This window comes from Heterodontus francisci, chromosome 27 (genome assembly GCF_036365525.1).
Source record: "Heterodontus francisci isolate sHetFra1 chromosome 27, sHetFra1.hap1, whole genome shotgun sequence".
Taxonomy (NCBI): Eukaryota; Metazoa; Chordata; class Chondrichthyes; order Heterodontiformes; family Heterodontidae; genus Heterodontus; species Heterodontus francisci.
The window spans coordinates 16,117,264-16,142,505 of NC_090397.1; the positions used below are offsets into that span (position 1 = coordinate 16,117,264).

A 25,242-nucleotide genomic window follows, 5' to 3' on the forward strand; every position below is an offset into this window, starting at 1 on the left:
CAGAACAGGCTTGTGGGGCTGAGTGGCCTGCTCCTGTTCCTCTGTTCCAAGGTCGATGGAGAGTAAATTCAATTGGGGTGTAAAGCCTACATTTGATCCAGACCCATCAGTTTCCCACCAAGAAGTGACGTCCCTGATGTTTTGCTGGAATTTCTGCAGATCTAAACACAATAAAGAGTAGTGCTGTGAGTGGGAACATCCACAAACTATACAACTGAGTCTCTGGCTGCTGGTTGTCATGTACATATGCCAAATTCCAGAACAAGAGTGTTGCTTCTTCCCTATAGGAAGAGGGAGAAAGTCAGTAGATGAGTTGTTCTAAGCTGCTTATATGTGGGTTGATTTAGAATAAGGAGCAATAGATGAAAGTGAATTCTGAAGACCTGAATTAACAATATCAGTTTGAGATTATGCATCCATTCTAGATCTTCATATTCTATCCAGACCCATCCCAGGTCCCAGAAGAATGGCCTCAGCAAGGAGAGATAAAGATTCAGGATCTCTGTGTTCGATATGACCCAACTCTCAAACCTGTCCTTAAACATGTCAAAGCCTACATCACACCCGGCCAAAAGGTAATTAAGAGAGTTTTACAAATCTTGTCCTTTAACGGTCCTCCTAAGAAATTGGAGAGATTTTGCAAACTTTTAGTAGGAAATAGGCTAAGTGCTGCACTACGTGAGGAAATGGGAATGAAAAAGAATCACTTACATCAACCAGGTAATCCTGACAAATTCAAAGTTCAGATTTGGCTTGAAGCTCTCTGGTTCTCAAAATGTATATTACACAAGAAGGCTTGTTTTATTTCTCATATTAGAGGTGCAGGATCTTTCTTGTTCTGCTATTTTCATTGATTTGTGTGTTGTGTTGTTTTGGACCCACAATCAAATAGAACTGATATTTGGTTATTTTGACAGGGCCAATAGAGTGTTCTCTCTTTCATCATTTAATTTTTGTTTGCTTATTAATTAGCTCAGAAGATTGAAAGAAATAATGAGAAAACCACGCAGCAATGTCAGATCTGCACTGTATACATTTGTAAATGTTTTACTACCAGAAATAATTGTGTGTATGTAACATTCTATTTAATTCATAATATCACAAGCTTGATCTTAAAATTTCATTTCCCCCTACTCAATGGGAAGTTACTTACATTGTGCAGGCAGTGAATTAAACAGGAGGTTAAATTGTTACCCATTTTTCATGACATTTGGATAAAGCTGAAGTACGTTAAGGTAAGCAAAAAATTACAAAGGAGATTGGCCAGCTAAAACATACCTGCAAAAAGCTGCTGGATGAGCTCAACAGGCACTTGGTTAAAATAAATAATAATACAGCTCCAGTGTGCATAATGTCTGGGTCAAATGGAAAGGGAGTGTAGAAGATGCGAATGCATCAAGATCTGCTGGTTATATTTGATGGAGTGTGAAAAAAAAAGTGCTGAACGATTTGTTTGGCTTCACCGTTAGCCTTGTGAAAATGGAAGCTCGCAATCACCCTGTGAATTTCAAGAAATTGCTGCATTCGCACATTAATTGCTAATTAAAGTCACCGCAGAAATGTTGGACTGATATTTAACAGCATAAGGATCCTTTTAAATTATGAGATTTCTGTTCCTACAATGCCACTCGACCTCTCTGGCTCAGAAAGGGAACAATGAAACGGTGGCATCCCACCCTTGCACATAGTCAATTGTTCTTAGAGATTCTTAAAATGTAAAATTTTTAATTTTAACACTTTTTCTTACTTTTCCTTTCTGACATTTTTCTCTCTTAATTCCATCTTTCTCCATTTATTTTTCTTTCTGTACCAGATTTGACTCTAAGTCACATTATTTCCTTCTACATCATTTCTCCATTTCTTTCTCAATCCTTATATCTCATTGGTTATGGAGATGCACTGTTTGTCCCATCGTTTTCCAAGGTCTCAGATGCCCTGTTGCCCTCATCGTGTCGTTATCAGCTCACAATTCCAGTAATTTGCAGCGCAGAAGTTTTTAGCCCTGAATGGTGAGGGAACAGGTTTAACAAATGGAGCATGCCTAGCAAATTCTGCGCCATTAATACCAAGTATGTGCATTGGCTTGCATCAAACCAGTTCAGTCTCTTGAGGGATTTGGGGATTTGGGTTAAAACTTCTCTAAAACTCTGTTCATGATGACACACCAAATGTTAGTGTGTCAGTGTGAACAGTTCTGTTGATGGTAACTGGGGAGTCAGACTTGCAAACTGAGGATTTCCAAACGTTCCTGCACATTTCAAACACTGCACAAGGGCAAATACCTGGTTTTCAGCTAACATTGGTTGCTGTTGTGTAAAATGTTCGAGGGCTTCATTATATACTTAAAAGGCATAAAAATGAAAGCATTTGTATACAGCTCTAGATTTCCCAGATTTCCTGTAAACATCCCACCCAGTATCAAGCCCACCAATTGAAAGGGTGTTAAAAGTCAGTAACTATCACGTGTCAAAAAGGAACACTTAAAAGTACATTGCTACTTTTTCAATGGTCAATTTTTGCAAGATATGAGGATTATCTTCAAAACACCCCATATCAGGATTTCATTGTGAGGAAAAACATCAAAGGAGTCATGTTGGAAAATTAGATGGCAATAGAGCTGAGTTGGCAATACCCACTGTGCTGCCTCCAACCATATCTTACATACCAATGTAAGTGTAGCAATGCTTGCAGATATGGTGTGTGCAGCCAATCAGATTTCATGACCTCCGGACACCCCAATGTGCATTATTGCCAATGAAATATTTTTGAAGTGTAGTCACTGTTCTGGCAGCCAATTGCACAAAGCAAGGTTCCATCAACAAACAATATGATAATAACCAGATAATCTGTTTTAGTGATGGTTGAGGAATGAACGTTTGCAAGGAGACCTCTCTGCTTATCTTCGAAACATGCCTTGGGGTCTTTTACATCAACCCGAAAGGGCAGTCGGCGCCTTGGTCTAATGTCCATCCAAATGGTAACACCTCCAAAACTGCAGTGTTCCCTCTGTACTGCACTGAAGTGTCAACATAAATTATGGACTCAGAGTCACTGGAGCAGGACTTGAACCCATAACCTCTGACTCAGAGGTGAGAGTGATACCCACTGAGCGGCAGCTGGGAGTTTAATTCAGAGTACTTAATGACTTTTTTTTTGAAAAATAATCACTCTACTCTTTTGGAAGATCATGAAAAAATCCTTTATGATGCTTTTCCCTAGCTTGCCCATTACTGCATTTGCAACCAAGAAATCTGAAATTTCAGCCCAAAACTAAAAGATTCTGCCTCACAGTGCAAACTGCAAGCAAGTGATTTCCAGCAATGGAAGGTGCTGAGCACTCGACATCATTAAAATCTAAATGCCTTTATTCATTGCATTCACAATCTTGCTATGTACTACTCTTTTAATTTCTGGAGCATTATTTATCCTAATCCATGGTCTTCCTGCTATTTTTTTCATTTCACTATAAATTTAGTTTAATAACCGTCGCTGCAGTCTATCAACATAAAAAAAAAATTATTCAATCCCTGCTGCTCTCCTTCACTCTTACTCCTCAACCTTGAAGGTAGGAACAGCAGTGGACAACAGATCACACACACAGTAATGTTCACCCTCAAATTGCCACAGGTTAATGCACAATTAGCATGTGTGTTCGCTCCAACGCATATATTTGTATTATCCCTGCTGTGTGTGAGCAAAATATTATAAAAGCTGATTTTCCAGTTAATAGTTCATGCATTATTTGACATTAATAACAAAAGTGCAATGTTTGTATGTGTGTTGTTTTCTTTTTCCAGGTTGGGATATGTGGGCGCACTGGCAGTGGAAAATCTTCCCTGTCTCTGGCATTTTTCAGGATGGTGGATATATTTGAAGGTCAGTCTTGCCATCTGTCAGCATTGTGAAACAGTACACCTTATTTAATTACTGTGAGAATGCTGGACATTTTCTCAGGCACTGTTATACAGCTTAGTTTCCACAGGTAGGAGTCACTTGGTTGTTAAGATTTATGATTAAGCAATCTCTCTTTTTCACTGGCTGCCCCTGGTTGAGATTCCCAATCGAAGGACATAAGGATTTCATCAATCTGTAAACATGATTTATTTAACTGGGAAGAAAAAAACAAATGACCTGAGTAACAGTGAATTTGAGAAGGGGGCTAGGTTCTTTGCACAGAACATAATGTATTGTGCTTTTTACTTACAGTGTTTTATATTTACTTAATAGGTAAAATCATCATTGATGGAATAGACATCTGCAAACTCCCTCTTCACACTCTTCGCTCCAGACTTTCCATTATTTTGCAAGACCCTGTACTTTTTAGTGGATCCATTCGGTAAGCAAGCACTTAGAGTCATTGCTGGCTCCACAACCATAAGTGTTCTTTTCTTGGTCTTGGAAAGCAGCCCAGACAGAATATGCTGTAAATAAGAATGGCACGTCTTCTCAGCTGCTGTATGTCAAATTGAACATTGCAGTTTACATTCAGCATGGAATCTCATTGCAATGAAAATCTGAAAGTGTTGTATGTCTAAAGAGTTGAGGAGCAAGCAAGAAAGTTGGATGTAGAACTGAATGTGCTTTTAATTCCTAGACTGTTTCATAGCGTTTCACAACACTAAGATCCTCCACCTAATCAAAGTAATCTCGACTGTCGGAGCCTTTCTATCATAGGCCTTAAAATCTGTCACCCTAACCATGTTCTCCAGCCATGGCCATTAATTAACTACAAGTCTAAATGTTGTTGGAGATTTGCCAGTGGAAATAAAGTCATCCTCCCACTGATATAACACAGCAAAAGAAAAAGCATTAAACCACTTTTCTAGAAATTTTCTGAACTATTAATAGTTGATATGAATGCTCTTTTTTCCAAGGTCAAAAGCTTATCAAATTATTTTGAATAGAATATGTATGGATGCTAGTGTGATATGAAAAAATATACTTATGTGACGTTACATCAATCAGATAATGAGTTGCTTGATCAGCAGTTCATGCCATCTATTTCCTGTAATTCTCAGTGGAATTTCTACACCTTTATCCCATTGTAAAGGAAACACTCTTTGCAACTGATTAAAAAATGTGCAGCTCAATCACTTATGTTCTGACAGAATATGACATGTGGTAAGTGCAGCATACTTGGGGGGAACAGGTGACTTTGGACCTATGGTTCCCAAAGCTGTCCATCATTGCAGTTTTCTTTGCCTCATGTCTGTGTATGTTGTAGACCAATTGATAGAGATTGCTTGCTATAATTAGTCAGCAACTTCATTATTGTTGTACCATACAACTATTAAGAAAGTGGACCAGATGGACCTTGTTCTTTGCCATCTAGTGATTCCTATGTGCCTACCTTCTAGCCTGTGAAAGCAATATTAACCAGTAATTACCTCAATCACCCTGAATGCAATCACCCTGAATTTCCTCAAATTTTCTGTCACAACCATAACGTTGTCAGAAGTGTAACATAAATCCCTTTTACATGTGTAAGCAGTGTTTCTGCGGCACTTACAACCAGGTTATGTTGGCAGAAACTTTGAGTAAATTCAGGGACAATAAGTGCGTAATTAGTCAGCCTAGCAAAAAGATGCTTTAAACAGGAAGTAGACTCACAGGCCCTGAAGTTACATCATGAGATGATGCTGTATGAATGCTTAATGTGTTCTCTGATATAACTCTACTATAGTAGTGATGGTGTTAACCTATTTCAAATAAATGTGTTGACACCTCTGCTAAAATAATGAAGAGAGGAAGTTCAGGCAAACATAGTAAACATTCATAATGTTTGATCCCATATCCATCAGTGGAAAAACTAAGCTTTCATACATCACAATCCCAGTTGGCTACCTATGTGTCCTGAGGCAATCTTTGCTGTAATAGTAAACATCCACACTGAAACTCACCTGAAGTTTCTGAACTGCTCTCTTCTAATTGGCATGTCCACTGTGAAAGACATCACTAAATGATGTACAAGAGTCTCATATTGACTGAGTTCTGCAGAAAACTGCATTCTCTCAGCAAGCATCCAGCAGCATTTCAGTCTGGGGCTCTTTCCTCTCAGAGAGGACCAATGGGTGGCCATATAGAGGTCTTTAAGATTATGACTGAGTTGGATAGAGTAACCATGTTTTGACTTATGGGGGAGTCCAGAACTAGGGGCAATAAATATAAGATAGTCTCTAATAAATCCAAGAGAGACTTCATTAACCAAAAAGTGGTTAAAATGTGGAACATGCTGTCAGAAAGATTATTTGAGGTGACTAGCATGGGTGCATTTAAGAGGAAGCTAGGTAAACGCATGAGAGAGAAAGGAATAGAAAGATATGTTGATGAGTTTAGATAATGAAGGGTGTTAGATGGCGCATGTGGAGCATAAACACTGGCATAGACCTGTTGTGGCAAATTACCTGTTTTTGTGCTATAAATACTATGTAACTATAACTACTTCATGATAACAAGATGTAAATGGACAGCTCTGATTTCTATTTAAAAAAATTGTTTTTAATGCTTCTTTTGTTCTAATGTCATGACTTTGAGATGTTGGGATGAAATAGGCCTTCTACAGGTAGCAGGAAACAGCAGATAGCCAATTGGCATCATGTTTCACACCCATGCTGTTGATTTTAATGTGAAAGAAAATTGGGTGGGGTGTTGAACCAGTGGTGTGTCAAACCAGCCGCTATTTTGCTGTTGCCCGTCTTGCACTATCGCCACAGATCCGTTTCACTGACTTCGCTATGATCTTGAAGTTTCATTAGAGTTCTCCCAGTCTCCCCTTGCCATCACTTAAGCAAGCAACTGGCCTGAACCCATAGAATGAGCCTCAACAGGCAATTATAGCTGTCTATGCCATTTTCTTGGAGGTTCCTTCAGTCACTCACTGGGGAGAGATCCCCTTGTCACACCTGCAACACTCGCATAAAGTGCAGTGATTGAAACTACAAGAACTCAACCTGAAGAGTTATAAAAATCGACTTAAAAAAAAGTGGACAGAGTGCTTAAGAAAAATGGTTGCTGAAGGTCCAAAGACCATGCCTTTGTATATTCAAACTATCTGGCAAGGACAAAATGAAAATGCCACCAGCCACTCAAACCTTATCCCAAACCAGAGCAAAACTTTGATGGGCTGAGACGCTCAAGGTTAGTGCCGGGGTAGTGATGGTCGGAAGCATTCAAAGCTTACCAGTGCAAGGGGTTGACCTATTGCTGGGCAGTGACTTGGCGGGAACCACAGTATTGTACCCAGATGGTCCAAGACAGTCTGCAGAGACTGGAGAAACTGAGGGGAACAAACAAAACTCTGCACAGCTGTAGAGGGTTGAGGAAGTCACAAAAATCCCACAGGGGGTGATAGGGTAAGTAAAAATTAAAAAGGCTAAAGGAAAGCCAGTAGATTTTTTAAAAGGCCAAGATAGAGCCAGAAGAATTTAAAGGAGCTGAGATAAAAGTAGCAAAGTTTGAAGAAAAGCACCAAAAACATAGTTAGCCGAAACCTTCTTTAAAGATTTAAATAGGGACAAAAAAAGTTCCCAAACAGGCAAGCCAAGAGTGAGGGGGTGCCACAGGGGAGTGCAGTGGAAGCTGGACAACTACCTGTGAGCAGTAATGTCCCAGAGGACATGGGGCAGATTAAGGGAAAACCATCCCGAAGTAAAAGGAAAGGGAAGGTAAAATACCTTAAAATAATCAACACCTGTGAAAGCCACCAAAAAACTAAAAATGAGGTCAGTGTGGATGTGTCCACTGAAAAATCAAAGGGTCAGGTTCTAAATCCAGAGCTAACTGAACCTAGCCAGTCAGATTCAGAACTCACTAATGTCACGGATCTGTAATTATTTTTTCTCCTCGGATTTAAAAACAGTGTGTTTGTCTCTAAGACTGTGTTTACCTTTAAGGTGCACCTTTAAGGGAGAGAAGGTTCTGGAATTCCTGAGACACAGTGTGCAGCAGTTGCATTTTTGTTACCCTGGGCAACAGCAGGCGAGAGGTCACATGGTAATGTTTTCCACTTGGTTTTGTGTGGAACTGGGAGAAACTGGCTGAGACCAGTTAGTTCTGAGCACACTTTCCAGCGAGGCGTACTGAAGGAAAAAGGAGCTGTTTTACTCTCTCTCAGAAAAAATTCTACAAGGAGCTACAAGCCAAGTTAATTCCCTTAGTAAAGAAAAAAAGCCCTTTTCAAGACACTGTTTGAATTGCTGTGCTCATCATTCAAAGAACTGTTTAATGCTTGCTGCAACCAAAGATTTGAATGCCTATCTTCTGAAGGACTATTTTCATCAAATCCACATTAGAAGACCTCATCCACCAAGAACATAATCCACAAAGACTTTCTTATTTTATTTATTCTTAAGAGACAGCTAATTTTTAAAAACTCCACTTTTTAAAAAATGATTAACTACTGTTACTTTTGAATGTATGTGTGTGAATGGGGAGTTAGATTAAAATAAGAAATTATAAGGTCTTTAGACCTAGGTTTATCTTAATAGTGTTTAAGATTTAGTTTTTTTAATAAATAGTTAATTTGTTGTTGTCTAAAGATACCTGGTTTGGTCTGTTTCATTCTGGGGTTACTAAAGTGTTTAATTTAGCTGTTTTCTGATTGGGTGTGAAAGCTTAATAATATGCTGCATCCTGTGGAGTGACAGGACTGAATTGACCGTGCTTTGCTCCCACCACGGGACACTAAGGACAAAGTACGAGAGGAGAATCCCAACACCACACAGGGGCTAAACAAAAAAGTTATCATTCTGTATGATAAGGTGAAGAGGGGTCAAAGGGCTCCCCTCTTGTCCCTCTCCTTGTTTGACCACAACAGGTTTACTTTTTTAAAGTGGATATACTTGCCAATTCAGTGAGTGTTTAACTATTTATATGCCATGATCATCAAAGGACCATTCGGACAGGTTTTCTTGAGTTAACAAAGAAAGAGGTTGGCTTTATTATACTTAAAGCAATCTAAGTAAAATAATAAACTACATTCCAACTTTCTCACACACACACTCAAGATTCACACACACACTCACATAGATTACAGAGTGGAGAAGAATACATTAGTCGGATTAGAGTCTGGAGCAATAAAAGGGGTATGGAGTCTGTGGAGTTTCGTGATTCAGCTGGTTTCTGGATGAATTCTGTGGTCTTGAAGCTTTTGACTTGCAGATGTGGCCAGCTGGTTCGGGGTTTTTCTAGAGACAGCAATGTAGATGGTTTCCTTCACGGGGTCTCTGTCTGCAGAAGTGATAGGCCTGGATGGTTGTGGCCAGCAGGCCGGGTTCTAAGCTTGTAAGGTGGACTGGAGAGAGGGAGGAGGGACCCCACTTGGTCTCCTCTGTTCGGTGTCTAGTTGCTGCAGAGAAAACGCCAGCTCATACACACAGATGGTGGGCCTGTTACATGGCCATCACTTGGTGATTCAGCATGATGGTTCAATGTGTATTTCCTCTTGCAACTTAATTAGTTAATGTCTAGGAATTCCTTTCTCTCAACCAGGGTCCCATTGTTTAAGTGATTAGGTTTCATTGGTTCATCTCTACCAGTTTAATGTCCCAAGTAATTTCTTGTTAATGGGAACAGGACAGGTAATTCACTCAAAATTCCCCAAGTCATTGTTCAGGAGGGGACTGGCCAGACAGTTCATGTCCACTTCGATGCATTGGAATGTAGGGTATATTGATGCAAATTGTGTTGGTCATCTTAACTGCTAGCAGTCACCTTTTTATCTGTTCCTTTTTTCCTTTTATAAAATTTAATTCAAGTTTCCAGCCGGTGGATTAAAAAATCATCATTTGGCATAGCATGTGTTCATGACAACCCACAATCACCATATAGATAAGATTTATCAATGTGCCAGAACCTGAACTATTAAATCCATGTGTTGTGGGAATAGCAGTTAAGGGGTTAAAGCCTCTACAGACAGTGGAATTTTCAATCAACTCAGAACAATGCAGTAATGGAAATTTGCATTGGAAAAGTTAAAGTGGGAAACGGATAAAAGAAAGCATTAAATGTTTTAAACAGAAGCATTCCTGGGGAAAAACTTCAATGGCCAAAAAGGAAAATTCAATTACAATTGTGCCTCATCCAAAGAAAAGATGATGTAAAACTCAGACTTGAACAAGAAATGGCTGTTACAATGTAGCAGTTGTGAGATTGAGGTGCGGGTGTTATGTGTGTAGTGATGTGACTCGGAAACCTTATTATTACTTTTTTCCTTCTAAACCAAAAAAACAAACAACATAAAAATAAAATCCAAGGAATTTCATTTTTCTCTTTTGGGGGGCAGTGTGACGTTCATATAAAGTGCAGGGATTGAAACTACAAGAACTCAACCTGAAGAGTTATAAAAATGGATATTTCTTTGGGGAAAAAAAAGTGGACACTGTGCTTAAAAAAAATGGCCACTGGAGATCCAAAGACCTTGCCTTTGTATCTTCAAACTGTGAAGGACAAAAAAAAAACATTAAAAGCTAAGAGGTGTCAATTACATCCACCCTGAACCCATCAAGGGACATTTTTGAATTGAATGGGTTCTTCTGAAACAAAGAAGGTGTTAAGTAGCCATACCCTGCGCCATTGTCGACCACCACAGGGAGGAAAATCTCTGTCTCCCAGCAGAGGCAATATGTGGGAAACTTTTAGCTTTAAAGGTAGCTCTATGAGGGGAGAAAGAGGGAGACCTAGGAAGAAAAATCACCAAAGCTTATCCATCTGAGAGCTGGGAGAAAATCTAGCAAACCAGAAAGGAAGGCGCCCTACTGCGAATTCCAGCTGTCAACTTGTGTACCAGTGAACTGAAAGTGACCCCCTGTTTTCAAACTGAACTTGCAATCAACAGGGAAATCTACAAACACCTCAAGCCTGCAACTAAAGAGAACTTGACCTCCGAGAGAATTCAGCAGGTTTACCGTGAATCCCGAAACCCTACCTCAGTTCAAACCACTTACCCCTTTTCCTCTATATCTGTTTCTTGTGTGTAAGTGAATGTGTGAGTTGATGCAGTTGCGACAATTTTGAGATAAGGCATATTGCTCAATAAATAATTAATCTTCTGTTTTAAGCCTACAAGAAAACCTGTCACGTTCTGTTTATTTGACAAATAAAACACCAAGGATTAAAACCCCAATAACAAAAACACTTGCTGCGGTCAGGTGGGAATGAACAGTGGGAACCACCCACACCCCTCACCACATGGCCGAAACACAGCCCAATGGAATTAAAAAGTTGTTCTAACCTGAGACGTAATCATTGTGCCTCTAATTTCAAATGTATTTAGCTCCTAAACAAAAAAAACACTTTTTTATTAATAATCAGCTAAAGGGCTGTTTTATATTCTGATTTTTTTAACCCCATTACCTGCCATTGCAAACCCTTTCTCAAGCTGAAGGAATGATTCGAGGACCATATATTTCTTAAGACCTTGACCAACTTGTAAGCAGTCTTGTAGCAGCCAGAAATCAGGTTAACACTGAGCCTCTGGTCCCAGGCGCTGCTTGAGAGATGCCACCAGGCTTATTTTCCATAGACCCAGCTGGGATTTTGAGATTGCCACTATTAGCTGGGCAGACTCTTTTAAATTTTTGCTTGTTGAATGCATTATATTAAAAATACAGTCAATGAAAGCTGGCTCCCATGTACCAGTGGATATATGTAAACTCAAGCTGGTTTGTGAAAAATCCGCCTGGATGGAACACTGGGCTGTATGCAGTTGGATTCCCTAGTTGAGGTAAATATGAAGGAGCTGGGACAAAATAATACTAACTTGGCATTCTCACGCGAAGGACATAGGAGCATCTGTGCAGGAAATATGAAATATTCCCTAGTAGATTAGATGGTGTCCTTCTGAAATTGGAGTTAAATCATTTTGAGGGTGCTTGCTTTAGATCTCACCCCTGTTTGATTTTGGTACTTTGTGTCAAAACTAGGGTCCCCAACACTGAAATCCTCCCCTTAACGTGCACACACAAAAAAATCGCCAAAACTATATAAAAAAAATTAAAATATGATTACAGTGATATATTTACAACTTCTTATTTTTCTTTCAGCTTTAACTTGGATCCGGAGTGCAAGTGCACTGATGACAGACTCTGGGAGGCGTTAGAAATAGCTCAGCTAAAGAACGTGGTCAAATCATTACCAGGAGGATTAAGTACGTCTGCGCAACTCCATAAAACTCTTCATAAGACGCTGGAATTTAAAAGTATTGAGGATGAAATTTGATGTTTGAAATGTCAATTCTCACAGTACTGACCCTGGCATTCTTCAGTTTGTTTCAACCAGTACCTCATAAATCGTCCTGTGCTATCACTATTGCTAAGGGTAAAGCTCAGTTAGTTAATTACCATCTCTTGCCATTTGACAACATATATATATATATATATATATATATATACACACACATACACACTAAGCATGATCCCAAAATACCTTGGGGAGGTAGGTTTTTGCTTTACTTTTCCTTTATTTTCTTAGTACACAAATTCTTTCAGTTGGAAGGATAGGCGTCAAGATTGCTCCTTCACTGACTCTGGTGCTTTGTTTCAACCCTTTGGTATCATTGAGTCAAGGTAAAGGCTTAATGTTCAAATGTGTCGTAAAATAATATGGATTATGTTTTTCTTGGGGTTTTTGGTAAGGGGTCTTTCTCTCTTTCTCTCATTCACTCTCACGCTCTTGGATATCGAAAAGTTAAAATGAATAAAAAAATCATAATGGAAATCCATTTCATTCACACATAAAGTTAAGATCTATTAGCAACAACAAGAAGTTGCATTTATATAGCACCTATAATGCAGTAAAACATCCCAAAACGCTTCACAGGAGCACTGTCAGACAAAAATGGACACTGAGCCAAAGAAAGAGACATTAATACAGTTTAGAGGTAAGTTTTAAGCTGTGTTTTAAAGGCGTAGAGAGAGATATGAAGAGCAAAGAGATTTGGAGAGGGAATTCCACACATTAGGGTTGTGCACATTGCGCTAATGAAAGTCCACATGCAAAGTAGAATGAGTCTGACATCAAGTTCTTAGTAAACTTAGGCCTACAGCAAAAAAACGGCTCTTAATTTGACACTAACTGCTGGTGTCACACTCAGACTTCTTTTGGCTTGGATGGGAATTGGAAAAATGGCACAATTGTGCAGTAGAGGGCACTGTTTGGGGCTGAAGCATATTATTGGGCCAATGTGAAGGGAGTTTTACTTTGCCTATAAATATGGTATGATTGACCTGAGAGTGTTTGATTCTAACATTGAGCACTTCACATGGATTATGTTCCATTTCCGAACATTAACGTCTTTTTAAAACAAGAAATGTTGACCCATACAGATTACTTTACTAGATAATATATGCCCTGGTACCTCACCTAACTGACCTTGCTTCACGTGTGAATCCTATACAGTCTTGCGGTGAAATTGGCTTCTGCGCGTAATGTGAGACAGGCTCATATGGAATTGGTAACCTGTACACCACATCCAATTTTCTATATCATAGAATAGACCCATTCCTTACTCTCATTTTATACTATTAGATGAATATAAAATTAAAAATAAATGTTATACTTGTCATTCCAGTTTGTGAGAAAGTAAGATTCTTCTTTGCAATAGTGAGAAAGGGAAGTGAAAGCAATTGTAACATTCAAAAGAGAATTGAATAAATAGGGCTATGGGATATTACAATTCCATGAGGGACCATTAACTTTTAAAAAGAGTAAGTTGAATTCCCAGCTATTACTGAAAGAATCATGCCACAAGATTTTACATTTTAAACAAAAATCTTTACTGTCCAAAAGTTAAACAAAGCAAAACACTATTAACTTAACATTGCAATTTGAAATTACTTTTACTTTAAACTTAAGATCTTAACAAAACATGAAGACGTATACTTTAAATTCTAAATCTCAACAGAACACCCCCATTTGACTTTTACTTCCACCCCAAGAGTTCCCTATACAGAATCTTGGCGGTTTGTTGACTTCTCCTGAGAACAATCCAAAGTGTACCACAGCTCTTAGGAATTCACTTCTATTTTCCTTAATTTCTCAGCTGTATTCCGAGATATGAGATCTTCTGGGGATTCTTACACTAGGCAATCCGGCTAGGCAATCCTCCAACTCTCATTCAACACCTCACAAATCTAGATTTCAAACTTGAGCATGGACCTGACTCAAAACAGAAACACCGCTGGTTCCTGATGGCCACTTTGCTCTTGAGTCCATCAGCTTCCAAAGCCAACTGCTTTCCAAAAGTAAACTAACTGTGTGTCTGTGTCAGTAAGCACAGAGATTTTAAAAAAAACACATGACCAACAGGCAGCCCCTGCATCACCTATTGCCATATCATGTAGTACATATGGGATGTCTGCACTGAGTGTGAAGAAGGGAGTTTGGTAAGTGAGTGAATTTTAAGGGTTAATCTCTCAAGACTAGTTTTTGTTTACATCTAGCAATTAATTGAAATTCCTGTTTCACTTAAGAGGTAAGTTAGGTTTCTTGCAGTTTTAAACAGGTATACTAACACTCTGCGAGTAGCTGTAGTTAGTTAATTAGGTAGCTAGCTTAAACTGGTTTCTGAGCTTTAGCAGAGTATGAAGAAGGGAGTTTGGTAATGGAGGGAGTTCGGGAAGGAGAGGAGCTATAAATTAAGAAGAAAATAAATTTGAGTGCACAGATTGTAAAGTGGGAGTTTGGTGTGTGAGGGAGGGGCTCCTTTCTTTCTTTCTTCTATCTTTTTTCAGCCTCCAGTAGCTGCCTCTCTCTTCGGTCCAGGGGAAGAAGTTGATTGGTGAGTAACTGGTAAGTTATTTTACTTCTCATTGTAATAAAAGGTTTTTAAAGTTACATTATGGCAGGTCAGCTTGGCCAAGTGGAATGTACATCCTGCGGAATGCGGGAAGTCATGGACGCACCACGTGTCCTAGACGAACACTACCGCAAGAAGTGTCACCGGCTGCAGAAGCTTGAGCTCCAGGTTTCGGAACTCGAGCAGTGGCTGGAGTCACTGTTGTGCATCCGCCAGGCAGAGGACTACGTGAATAGCATGTTTAGGGAGGTGGTCACACTGCAGGTTAGGAGCATGCAGGCAGAGAGGGACTGGGTGATCGCCAAGCAGTCTAAGAGAACCAGGCAGGCAGTGCAAGAGTCCCCTGAGTCTATCTTGCTTGCTAATCAGTTTTCCATTTTGGATACTGTTGAGGATGATGGTTCCTCAGGGGAGTGCAGCCAGAGCAAAGTCTGTGGCACCATAGATGGCTCAGCTGCACAGAAGGGGAGGAAGAAAGTGGAAGAGTAATAGTGATAGGGCATTCAATAGTCAGGGGATTAGACAGGTATTTCTGCAGCAGTTAACGTGACTCCAGGATGGTGTGTTGCCTCCCTGGTGCCAGAGTCTAGGGTGTCACAGAGCGGCTGCAGGACATCCTTCTGGGGAGGGTGAACAGCCAGAGGTCATGGTCTACATTTGTACCAATGACATAGGTAGGAAGAGGGATGAGGTCCTGAAAGCAGATCTTAGGGAGTTAGGAAGGAAATTAAAAAGCAGAACCTCCAAAGCAGTAATCTCAGGATTACTCCCAGTGCCACGTGATAGTGAGCATAGGAATGAGGACTGATCGATTGAACACGTGGCTGGAGAATTGGTGTAGGAGGGAGGGCATCAGATTTCTGAGGCATTGGGACCGGTTCTGGGGCAGGTGGGACCTGTACAAGATGGAAAGGCTACACCTTAACTGGACTGGAACTAACATTCTCTCAGGCAGATTGCTGTTGAGGAGGGTTTAATCTAGCTTGTCAGGGGAAATGGGAACCTGAGGGGTAGCTCAAATTGGAAGAAAGTAAAGCTGTTAACAGGAGGTAGCAAGTGACATTAGAAGGCAGGCAAAACAAAGGTGAGCAACAACTAGGCTTAGAATGCAGAATATCAAGAAGACAATGTTAAGGGCACTCTACCTGAATGCACGCAGCATTCGCAACAAGGTAGATGATTTAAAGCCCCAAATAGAGGTAAATGGGTAAGATCTAATTGCTATAACAGAAACGTGGCTACAGGGTGACCAAGAATGGGAACTGAATATTCAAGGATATTCGACATTTAGGAAGGACAGAAAAAAAGGAAAAGGAAGTGATGTTGCGCTGATAATAAAGGATGGAGTAAGTACATTAGTAAGGGAGGATCCCAGATAGGAAGAACAAAATGTGGAATCTAAAGGAGTTGTTTGTAGGCCACCAAACAGTAGTGGTAGTGTGGGGCATGGGTAATCAAGAGATTAGAAAAGCATGTGGCATGGGTAATACAGTAATCATGGGTAACTTCAATCTGCATATAGACTGGGTAAACCTAATGAGCACTAATGCTCTGGAGGATGAGTTTCTGGAGTGTGTAAAGGGATGGTTTTCTAGAGCAGTATGTTGAGGAACCGACTAGAGAACAGGCTATTTTAGATCAAATATTATGTAATTAGAAAGGGCTAATTAATAATCTTGTTGTAAAAGAACCTTTAGGGATGAGTGACCATAATATGTTACAATTTTATATCATGTTTGAAAGTGAAGTAGTCCAATCTGAAGCCAGGGTGTTAAGTTTGAACAAAGGACATTATAAAGGTATAAGGGGCAAATTGGCTGAGGTGAATTGGGAAAATATATTAAAAGGTATGACAGTACATCGGCAATGGATAGTCTTTAAAGAAATGTTACATAGTTTACAACAAATATACATTCCTTCAAGGCACAAAAAACCCAAAAGTAAAGGCCATGGATAACAAAGGAAGTTAAGGATTGTATAAGATTAGAGTCATAGAGTTATACAGCACAGAAACAGGCCCTTCAGCCCATTGTGTTTGTGCTAACCATCAAGCACCTATCTATTCTAATCCCATTTTCCAGCACATAGCCTTGTAAGTTATGACGTTTCAAGTGCTATCTAAATACTTCTTAAATGTTGTGAAGATTAAAAGAAATAGTACTAAACCTGAGGATTGGGAGGATTTTAGAATACAGCAAAGGAGGACAAAGAAACAGATAAAGAAAGGGATAATAGAATATGAATATAAGTTGCAAAAAATATAAAAACAGACTGTAAAAGCTTCTATAGGTACGTAAAAAGGAAACGTTTGGCTAAGACAAATGTGGGTCTTTTACAGGCAGAGTCAGGAGAATTTATAATGGGGAATAGAGAAATGGCAGAGAAGCTAAATGATTACTTTGTGTCTGTCTTCACTGAGGAAGGTACAAGAAATCTTCCAGAATTAGAGATCCATGGGATTAGGGGGAATGAGGAATTGAAGGAAAGTAGTATTAGTAAGAAGTTGTACTGGAGAAATTAACGGGGCTGAAGGTTGATAAGTCCCCAGGTCCTGATATTCTACATCCCAGAGTATTGAAAGAGGTAGCCATGGAGATAGTGGATGCATTGGTGATCATCTTCCAAAATTCTATAGATTCTGGAGTGGTTCCTGCAGACTGGAAGGTCACAAATGTCACCCCACTATTTCAGAAGGGAGAGAAAGAGAAAACAGGGAATTGCAGACCTGTTAGCCTTATATCAGTCATTGGGAAAATGCTAGAATCTATTCTAAAGGATGTGATAAATGGGCACTTGGATAAAAATGATCTGATTGGGCATAGTCAACATGGATATATGAATGTTTGACGAACTCGTTTGACGAGTTTTTTGAGGATGTTACTAACAGAATTGATAAAGGGGAGTTGGTTGACATGGTATACTTGAATTTTCAAAAGGCCTTTGATAAAATCCCCCATAGGAGGTTGGTTAGCAAAATTAAAGCACTTGGGATAGGAGATAATATACTGGCATGGATTAAGGATTGGTTAACAGGCAAAAAACAGAGAGTAGGAATAAATGGGTTATTCTCACATTGGCAGGCTGTGACTAGTGGGGTATCGCAGGGATCAGTGCTTGGGCCCCAGCTGTTCACAATATATATCAATGATTTGGAAATGGGGACCAAATGTATTTCCAAGTTGGCAGATGACACAAAACTAGGTCGGAATATATGTTGTGAGGAAGATACAAAGCAGCTTCAAGGTGATTTGGACAGACTTAGTGAGTGGGCAAGAATGTGGCAGATGGAATATAATGTGGAAAAATGTAAGGTTATCCACTTTGGAAGGAGGAATAGATGTGCAGAGCATTTCTTAAATGGTAAGAGATTAGAAAGTGTAGATGTACAAAGGGACCTGGGTGTCCTTGTCAATAAGTCGCTGAAAGCTAATATATAGGTGCAGCAAGCAATTTAGAAGGTACATTAGCCTTTATCGCAAAAGGATTTGAGTACAGGAATAGTGAAGTCTTGCTTCAATTGTGTAGAACCTTGGTTAGACCGCAGCTGGAGTACTGTGTGCAGTTTTGGTCCCCTTATCTTAGGGAAGATATTATTGCCATGGAGGGAGTGCAACGAAGGTTCACCAGACTTGTTCGCGGGAAGACAAGAGAGATTGAGGAAATTGGGCTTGTATTCTCTAGAGTTTCGGAGAATGAGAGGTGATCTCATTGAAACCTACAAAATACTTTAGGGATAGAGAGGGTAGATGCAGCTAAGATGTTTCCCCTGGTTGGGGAGTCTAGAACCAGGGGACACAATTTCAAAATAAGGGGGAAGCCACTTAGGACAGAGATGAGGAGAAATTTCTTTACTCAGAGGGTTGTGAATCTTTGGAATTCTCTACCTCAGAGGGCTGTGGCAGCTCAGTCATTGAGTATGTTTAAAGTAGAGATCAACAGATTTCTAAATACAAATGACATAAGGGGAAATGAGGATAGTGTGGGAAAAAGGCATTGAAGTGGATGATCAGCCATGATCATATTGAATGGCGGAGCAGGCTCGATGGGCTGAATGGCCTGCTCCTGCTCCTATGTTCCTATGTCCCAGATAGCAATTTAAACTAATTACCTCCAACCCCAAGCAACTCTTTCATTTCTGATAGCCACATGAATATTTGATATTGCTAACAATGACAGTGCAATCCCTTCCAGACTTTCTGGCTTCAATTCCCAACTAAACAAGTCCAATGGCTGTTTTATAGCTCTCACCTGTCTAACTCTGTCCCTGTAAGCACTCATGGAGAGATCTTTGAACTGTAAATCTTAGGTGGTCTGCAACCAAATGAAATTCTTACAGCTACATATTTAATTCCCCAAAACTAAAAGTGACCTCTAAAATATTAATACAAACCATGAACTAGGTGATCGGAGCAGAGGTAAAAGCTTGGGAATGGGATTAATTGAATAGCTCTATCATAGAGCCAGCACAGGCATAATGGGCTGAATGGCCTCTTTCTGTGCTGTAATATTCTTTGATTCTATGATCCTTTATTATTAAGTGAGGATAATAATGTATTGACTTGTCCTTGAATACAAAAGGAAGCAACTTTATGTACTGCATAGACGAACACAAATCTTGGCAGACATTTCAGTGCAATGCCAAGGGAGTGCTGCACTGCTGGATGTTCCATTTTCCGAATAACATGTCAAACCGAGGTCCTGTCTGCCTGTTGCAGTGAATATAGAAGATACTGTGGCACAGCAATGGAATTCTCTATGTGTTCTGGCCAACATTTATCCAACTGTACATGTATCTCATTCTCTGGTTGTCTGATGCATTTGCCTACATGACAGTGACCACAATTCAGAAGTAATTGATACCTTGAGGACATGAGGTGCGCTATATAAATGCAAGTTCTTTCTTACGATGAGTAACCTTTCAAAACACAGTAAATTACTGATACTGTCTATCATTTGCATAGTAACAACCAGTGAAAGGCCAACAGTGGTGCAGTGGTTAGCACCGCACAGCTCCAGGGACGCGGGTTCGATTCTGGGTACTGCCTGTGCGGAGTTTGCAAGTTCTCCCTGTGTCCGCATGGGTTTTTGCCGGGTGCTCCAGTTTCCTCCCACAGCCAAAGACTTGCAGGTTGATAGGTAAATTGTCCGTTGTAAATTGCCCCTAGTGCAGGTAGGTGGTAGGGAATATGGGATTAATGTAGGGTTAGTATGAATGGGTGGTTGTTGATCGGCACAGAGTCGGTGGGCCGAAGGGTCTGTTTCAGTGCTGTATCTCTAAATAAATAAAATAAATTGAGTGCTGCGCTTCAAAGCCTGAACAATACGTGACCTATAGTTTGAACATCTAAATGAAGTCTCCTTGTTCTTTTTGCAGATGCCATGGTAACTGAAGGTGGAGAGAACTTCAGCGTTGGACAGAGACAGCTCTTTAGTTTGGCCAGGGCCTTTGTACGGAAAAGCAGCATTCTGATTATGGATGAGGCTACAGCTTCTATTGACATGGCTACAGTAAGTTAAACCTTTAAGGATATACTGGCACTTTACTATCACATAATGTAAGGCATAACTTCTTCATGAAATGTCAAAAGTCTACAAATTATTTTCTTTCTGTTTTCCATAAATCTAAAGAAGGAAAGTGTAGGAAAGTGCAATTGTTTAAAATACTCCACTTTTCTTAGAAGATTTGTCTATTAAAAGTCTGATTTACACATCAACTATAGGCAACATTCCTGTGCATCCTGCAGTGACTCTACTGCAAACAAAAGAAGCCACAATTTCAAACTAGCGCAACAGCAGTCATATGTCAGGAAACCATACCAAGGTTTGGCAGCTTGCATTGTGGAAACCAGCCCACAGCATGGTTTACTGGGGTCCACTGGTTTGGATTTGTTTTGAATGTATATATCTTGCTTTTTGCAATGGACCTACTCCAGAGCACTCCTTGGAATTGCATTCACTGGAAGAACCTAACAGAGAGGGATACCCTATTCGAGCATCCCCATGTCAACAAGAAAATTGATGTTTCTTTAAAAAAAACCTTATAAGAAATATTATAGTTAAGCCATTTTTGCTGTAGCATTTCTAAACCACCAGATTCTCTGTAACGTCCGACTCTGTCCTTGTTTACTAGGAGAGCATTTTGCAGAAAGTAGTAATGACAGCCTTTGCCAATTGCACCGTGGTGACAATCGCAGTAAGTACAAGTGATGGAGTTGAGTATTTGTGCTATTATAGTCTTCATATTCAATCTTCATTTGTATTTTCCTCATTTATAATGCATTCAGACTTGCTATGTTATGAATATTTGTGGATGTTTGAAGTTTACAGTTTTATGCTTTAGCATTGTATTACATTGGTTTGTCTTTTTCTCTTGCTGAATTGTTTTATTTAAACGTGATTTGTATCTAAATTATGGCATCAGCTTTATGCACCAATCAGTGATCCAGGGTTATCGCAGCACTTTTTTTTAATCTTACTGAACCCGCCGGGGTTAAATGATGGTGCTGAGTATAAACTGTGAAATGTCTGCCTCATATTGTATTACTGTATTTTTCTTACTGTAATTACACAAATAAAAATTAAGTCAGAGGGAAATTTACACAGGAAGCTTCCATTCTCAGTGGCATCAGACTTAACAAGAAAGATGTCATCAGAATACACCAGGCTAAAGGATATAATTTTCATCTTTGCCCAGAGGGAGGGCATATCATGATTTCATATACTTTAAAACAGATGAATTATGTGCACTCTGACCATAGGAAATAAAAAACTACCCTTAACTCTGGTAGTTAGACTGAATCGGAGTCAGAGAAAACACAGCGGAGTAGATTTTGACTCTGTGCAAGAGTATTAAATGGGTGACAGTGAGGCAACAGCCCATTTTACATCTCTCCCATTGACTTTAATAGAAATAAGAATCGGGACAGATTTAAGGTGGGCTGCTGATCCACTCTCACCCATTTTACACTATCACACAAAGTCAAGATCTACCCTAGTGAGAGAAAAAAGCACAAAGATTTCAATCATGTTATTAAATAAGTGACTTGAGTAAGCGTGCCAGTCAATATCAAAAGGTCAACAGAATAGAGGCCGGCATTTAAAGTCCAGAATGAGTCAGAAAACTGCACTCTCTCGCTGTGGTCAGTAGTTCTGAAGGAGTGTTCCCCTCAAACAGATGGTTTCCTGTGAATTTTCATTACTTGCATTTATTGCAACTTGACGTTTCTACCATGTTTTGACAATTTTCCTTTTGTTGTTCTATTCACATGATTATTTCTCTCTCTCTCTCTTTCTCTCCCCTTCATTATCTCCACCATTCACTTTTTGTTTTTCTCTACTATTTCTCCTTCCAGCATCGTGAGAATTCCATTCTGGATACAGACCTAGTGTTAGTCTTTTGCGAGGGTATTTTAGTGGAGTATGGTGCTTCCTCAAAATTGCTCTCCCAGGAGGAGAGCATTTTTACCTCTCTGGTGAAGTCCAACAAGTAGAGGAGTCCAGTGCACTCTATTGGCACAGAGTCCAGCTCTTGGGTTGGTAGACTTGATGGATACTGGCATCAGCCATGGCAGTTTTGAGCTTCTTTGTTTCTCTGCTGGAATGCTGGAATCTTCATGTAAACACGCAAGCTTACTGCATCTCGAGTACCAAAGCTGACGTGCTGCCATTGAGTAGCTTTAGTACTTTGAGATTTGTGCATCTTTTGTGGTTCAAGATCTAGGTTAATACCTTGTTTAAAAAATATGCTTTGTCTTTCATTATTTAAGCAATACTTAACCTGATTATTAAGAAGTGAGCTGTTAACTCCTAAACTTAGAGTCCTTAAATATTATTTCAAATTTTTACTGTCATTGGAAGAAAGTGTTCACATCTGGTATGTGACTATTGATATATTGTTAATTAAAATAAATCAGCATCTATTTATGTTAAAAGGCCATGTTGCATGGTAAATAGTGGCCCTAGAAACTCATCACAGGTACAAACAACCTTTGAAGTGATTGGAATTTTTTTTGATTCCTCAGTTAATCCGCTCTTAACTTCATCGATTGACAGCTCTTTAATTTATCGTTGTGAGCTCTTTAATTTATTGTTGTGTTCCATCTGTGCTTGCTGATTGCAAAATGTAATTTATGTAAGCAAACACTATTTAAACTGCTTTCACATTAATTTGATGCATTCACATTGGCAGAGCCCACATTCACAAGGGTTTTATCCCCTAAACATACAGAGGTGTATTTTCCTCCGGCTACTAAGTGTAATGAGAAATTAGACTTCAGCAAATAAGTAAGCAAAATTAATAGTAAGTGGAAATGGACTAAAATGTTGTTTCTAGCACTACTCTGTCTTGCTGTTAACTTAGAAAGTGTTGTCAAAAACTGTGAAAGTTTTGATAGAGTCCAGCTTTAAATATTAAGTAAACCCAGAAGAAGGAAAAGGAAACTGAGTTCTGAACTCCCATTGAGAATGAAAATTAGCTATAATCAAGTAATCTTACAGTTACAAAAATAATCTTTTAGGTAGAATCCAGGAGATGTGGTCTTGACCCAGTCCAACTCCTGCTGGCAGCTCTGGTTTAATATGATTTCTGTTAGTAACCCCAGCCTGACCCAATTTCTATGAGAAATCCATACCTAGCCCTGGCAAGACCCAACTCTCGCTGGCATCCCATGTACTCAAATGAACTTGCAGCTGAAAATCAGCCATATTTAATATGGAAAAGATGGACCTACATGGCTAATGATATGTGCTAGTTTTTCAAACGTATAGGAATAAAATCAATTAAAAACTCATACACCAAAGAGTGAACTTACAGCTGACAAGGTCAAACAAACTATCTAAGACGATCTCTACTTCCTGGTCTAAAAATGGACATTGTAAGTGCTTTCTCGGCCCATTTCAATTAAGGTTTGCATGCAGTACACAGCTTGATAAGTGAAGTATTGGCCAGTAAATGCAGTTACATGCCAATTTAGCTGCATGAGATGTATAAAAAGACTGTGTTACAGGCACACATTGGGAAAGGTAGCCTCGTGGTTTTGGTACTGGACTAGCGACTGGGGTAATATTCCCATCATAGTAAACTGTGAAACTGAATTCAGTAAATCTGATCATTTGCGGCTTGGACATAGGAAAAAAACCACAAAAGTTGCAAGGTTGTTGTAAAAACCCAACTACCTCTCTAAGGAAACGGAAAAGGACCCTAGCTAATCTACCTACATGTGATTCCAGTCCCAGTACTTGACTTAATATCCTCAGGAATGCATAATGAATGCTGTCTTGCCAGAATTGGACAAGACTGGCTAAAGTAATATTGGGGGCGCTCAACATTCTGATTGGCAGTCATGAAACATGGCCAGAAGTGAATTAACTTTCCTTTAAGCAATAGAGGAAAATATAAGCAATCAAGTCTCAAGGACCAATTTTGCTAGTTGACACTATTGGGGTGAGTGAGGCCTATTGGACATACCTGGTTGGGAAATTACAGGGACTCTGTCCATGATTTTCCAGCTATGAGTACTAAAGGTATGAAAATGAAGGCCAGCGTGTCTGCAACAGGCCATGCCTGGTGATACAAATGGGAAAAATAAACCTTTATCACTTAGCAATTTGTAATTTCTTCTTACTTTTGTGTATATGGGCCAAGGTGTTACTGCACTAAGCTGGTGTGAGACTAACAAACATAAAGTACAGAATAATTGCACAAAAGGGGACAATTTTCCCAATGCTGCTCCTGGCTCCCAGCTTCACCCCACGGGAGTGCTTATCAACAAATTGCAGACGCACTTCCTATAGATTTTCCATTCATAATGGGTAGGGAACATGCCAATGATTTCCCCACTGCTGCTTCTGCCGAGTAAGGTTCCTCGCCAGAAGAGCACATTGAGAAAGTTGGCCCTCACATTGCCATGAGATAAATTTTCTGTGTGACCTGGAAGCATTTCAGGACACATTAATTTCAGTTTCTCAATCTTTAAGTGCTAGTGTGGGCTTGCTGTGCTTTTTAAAGTTTAACTTTTTTGACCAGACTTATAAATCTGTGATTGTTGTGAAATGTAGAAACCTGGTTGTCCTCTCTAACTCACAGCCACAATTGGTTGGACAATCCAGGCACTTTCCACAATCTTGTTTAAGTGTTTCAATGGATTTAAGTTCCAGCAGCTGAAATGGGGTTGAGGTGCAGATCAGCCATGATCTACTTGAATGGCAGAACAGGCTTGAGGGGCTGAATAACCCACTCATATTCCTAGATGTTCCCTTTTCAGACTGAGGAAGGGACTTAAAACTGGTGATCCATAATACACATGTAAATAATGGCCCAGATGTTGCGGTAGTAATGATGGCGAAACTGTCAACATTCGTTGTCTTTACGCTTCTGAAACTGACAGCAACTTCTGGAGTTTGCACATGCACAGTTAAAAGTGGAAATCCAAAAGTTGCTGCAAGTGATT

The 25,242-nt window shown here is 39.6% G+C and overlaps 1 protein-coding gene across 4 annotated transcripts in view; it reads left to right on the top strand.

Moving 5' to 3' along the window:
- The window catches only part of abcc9 (ATP-binding cassette, sub-family C (CFTR/MRP), member 9), a 206,112-nt gene that overhangs the window by 177,673 nt on the left and 3,197 nt on the right, over nt 1-25,242 (top strand). For 3 of the 4 annotated variants that reach the window (XM_068058911.1, XM_068058912.1, XM_068058914.1), the window contains 6 exons: nt 445-575; nt 3,798-3,876; nt 4,228-4,336; nt 12,042-12,145; nt 20,169-20,302; nt 20,925-20,987. In XM_068058911.1, the coding sequence (XP_067915012.1) occupies nt 445-575; nt 3,798-3,876; nt 4,228-4,336; nt 12,042-12,145; nt 20,169-20,302; nt 20,925-20,987 (620 nt within the window). Of the gene's footprint in view, nt 1-444; nt 576-3,797; nt 3,877-4,227; nt 4,337-7,892; nt 8,426-12,041; nt 12,146-20,168; nt 20,303-20,924; nt 20,988-25,242 lie in introns of those variants that run through there. The other variant, XM_068058915.1, reaches the window with a different exon arrangement.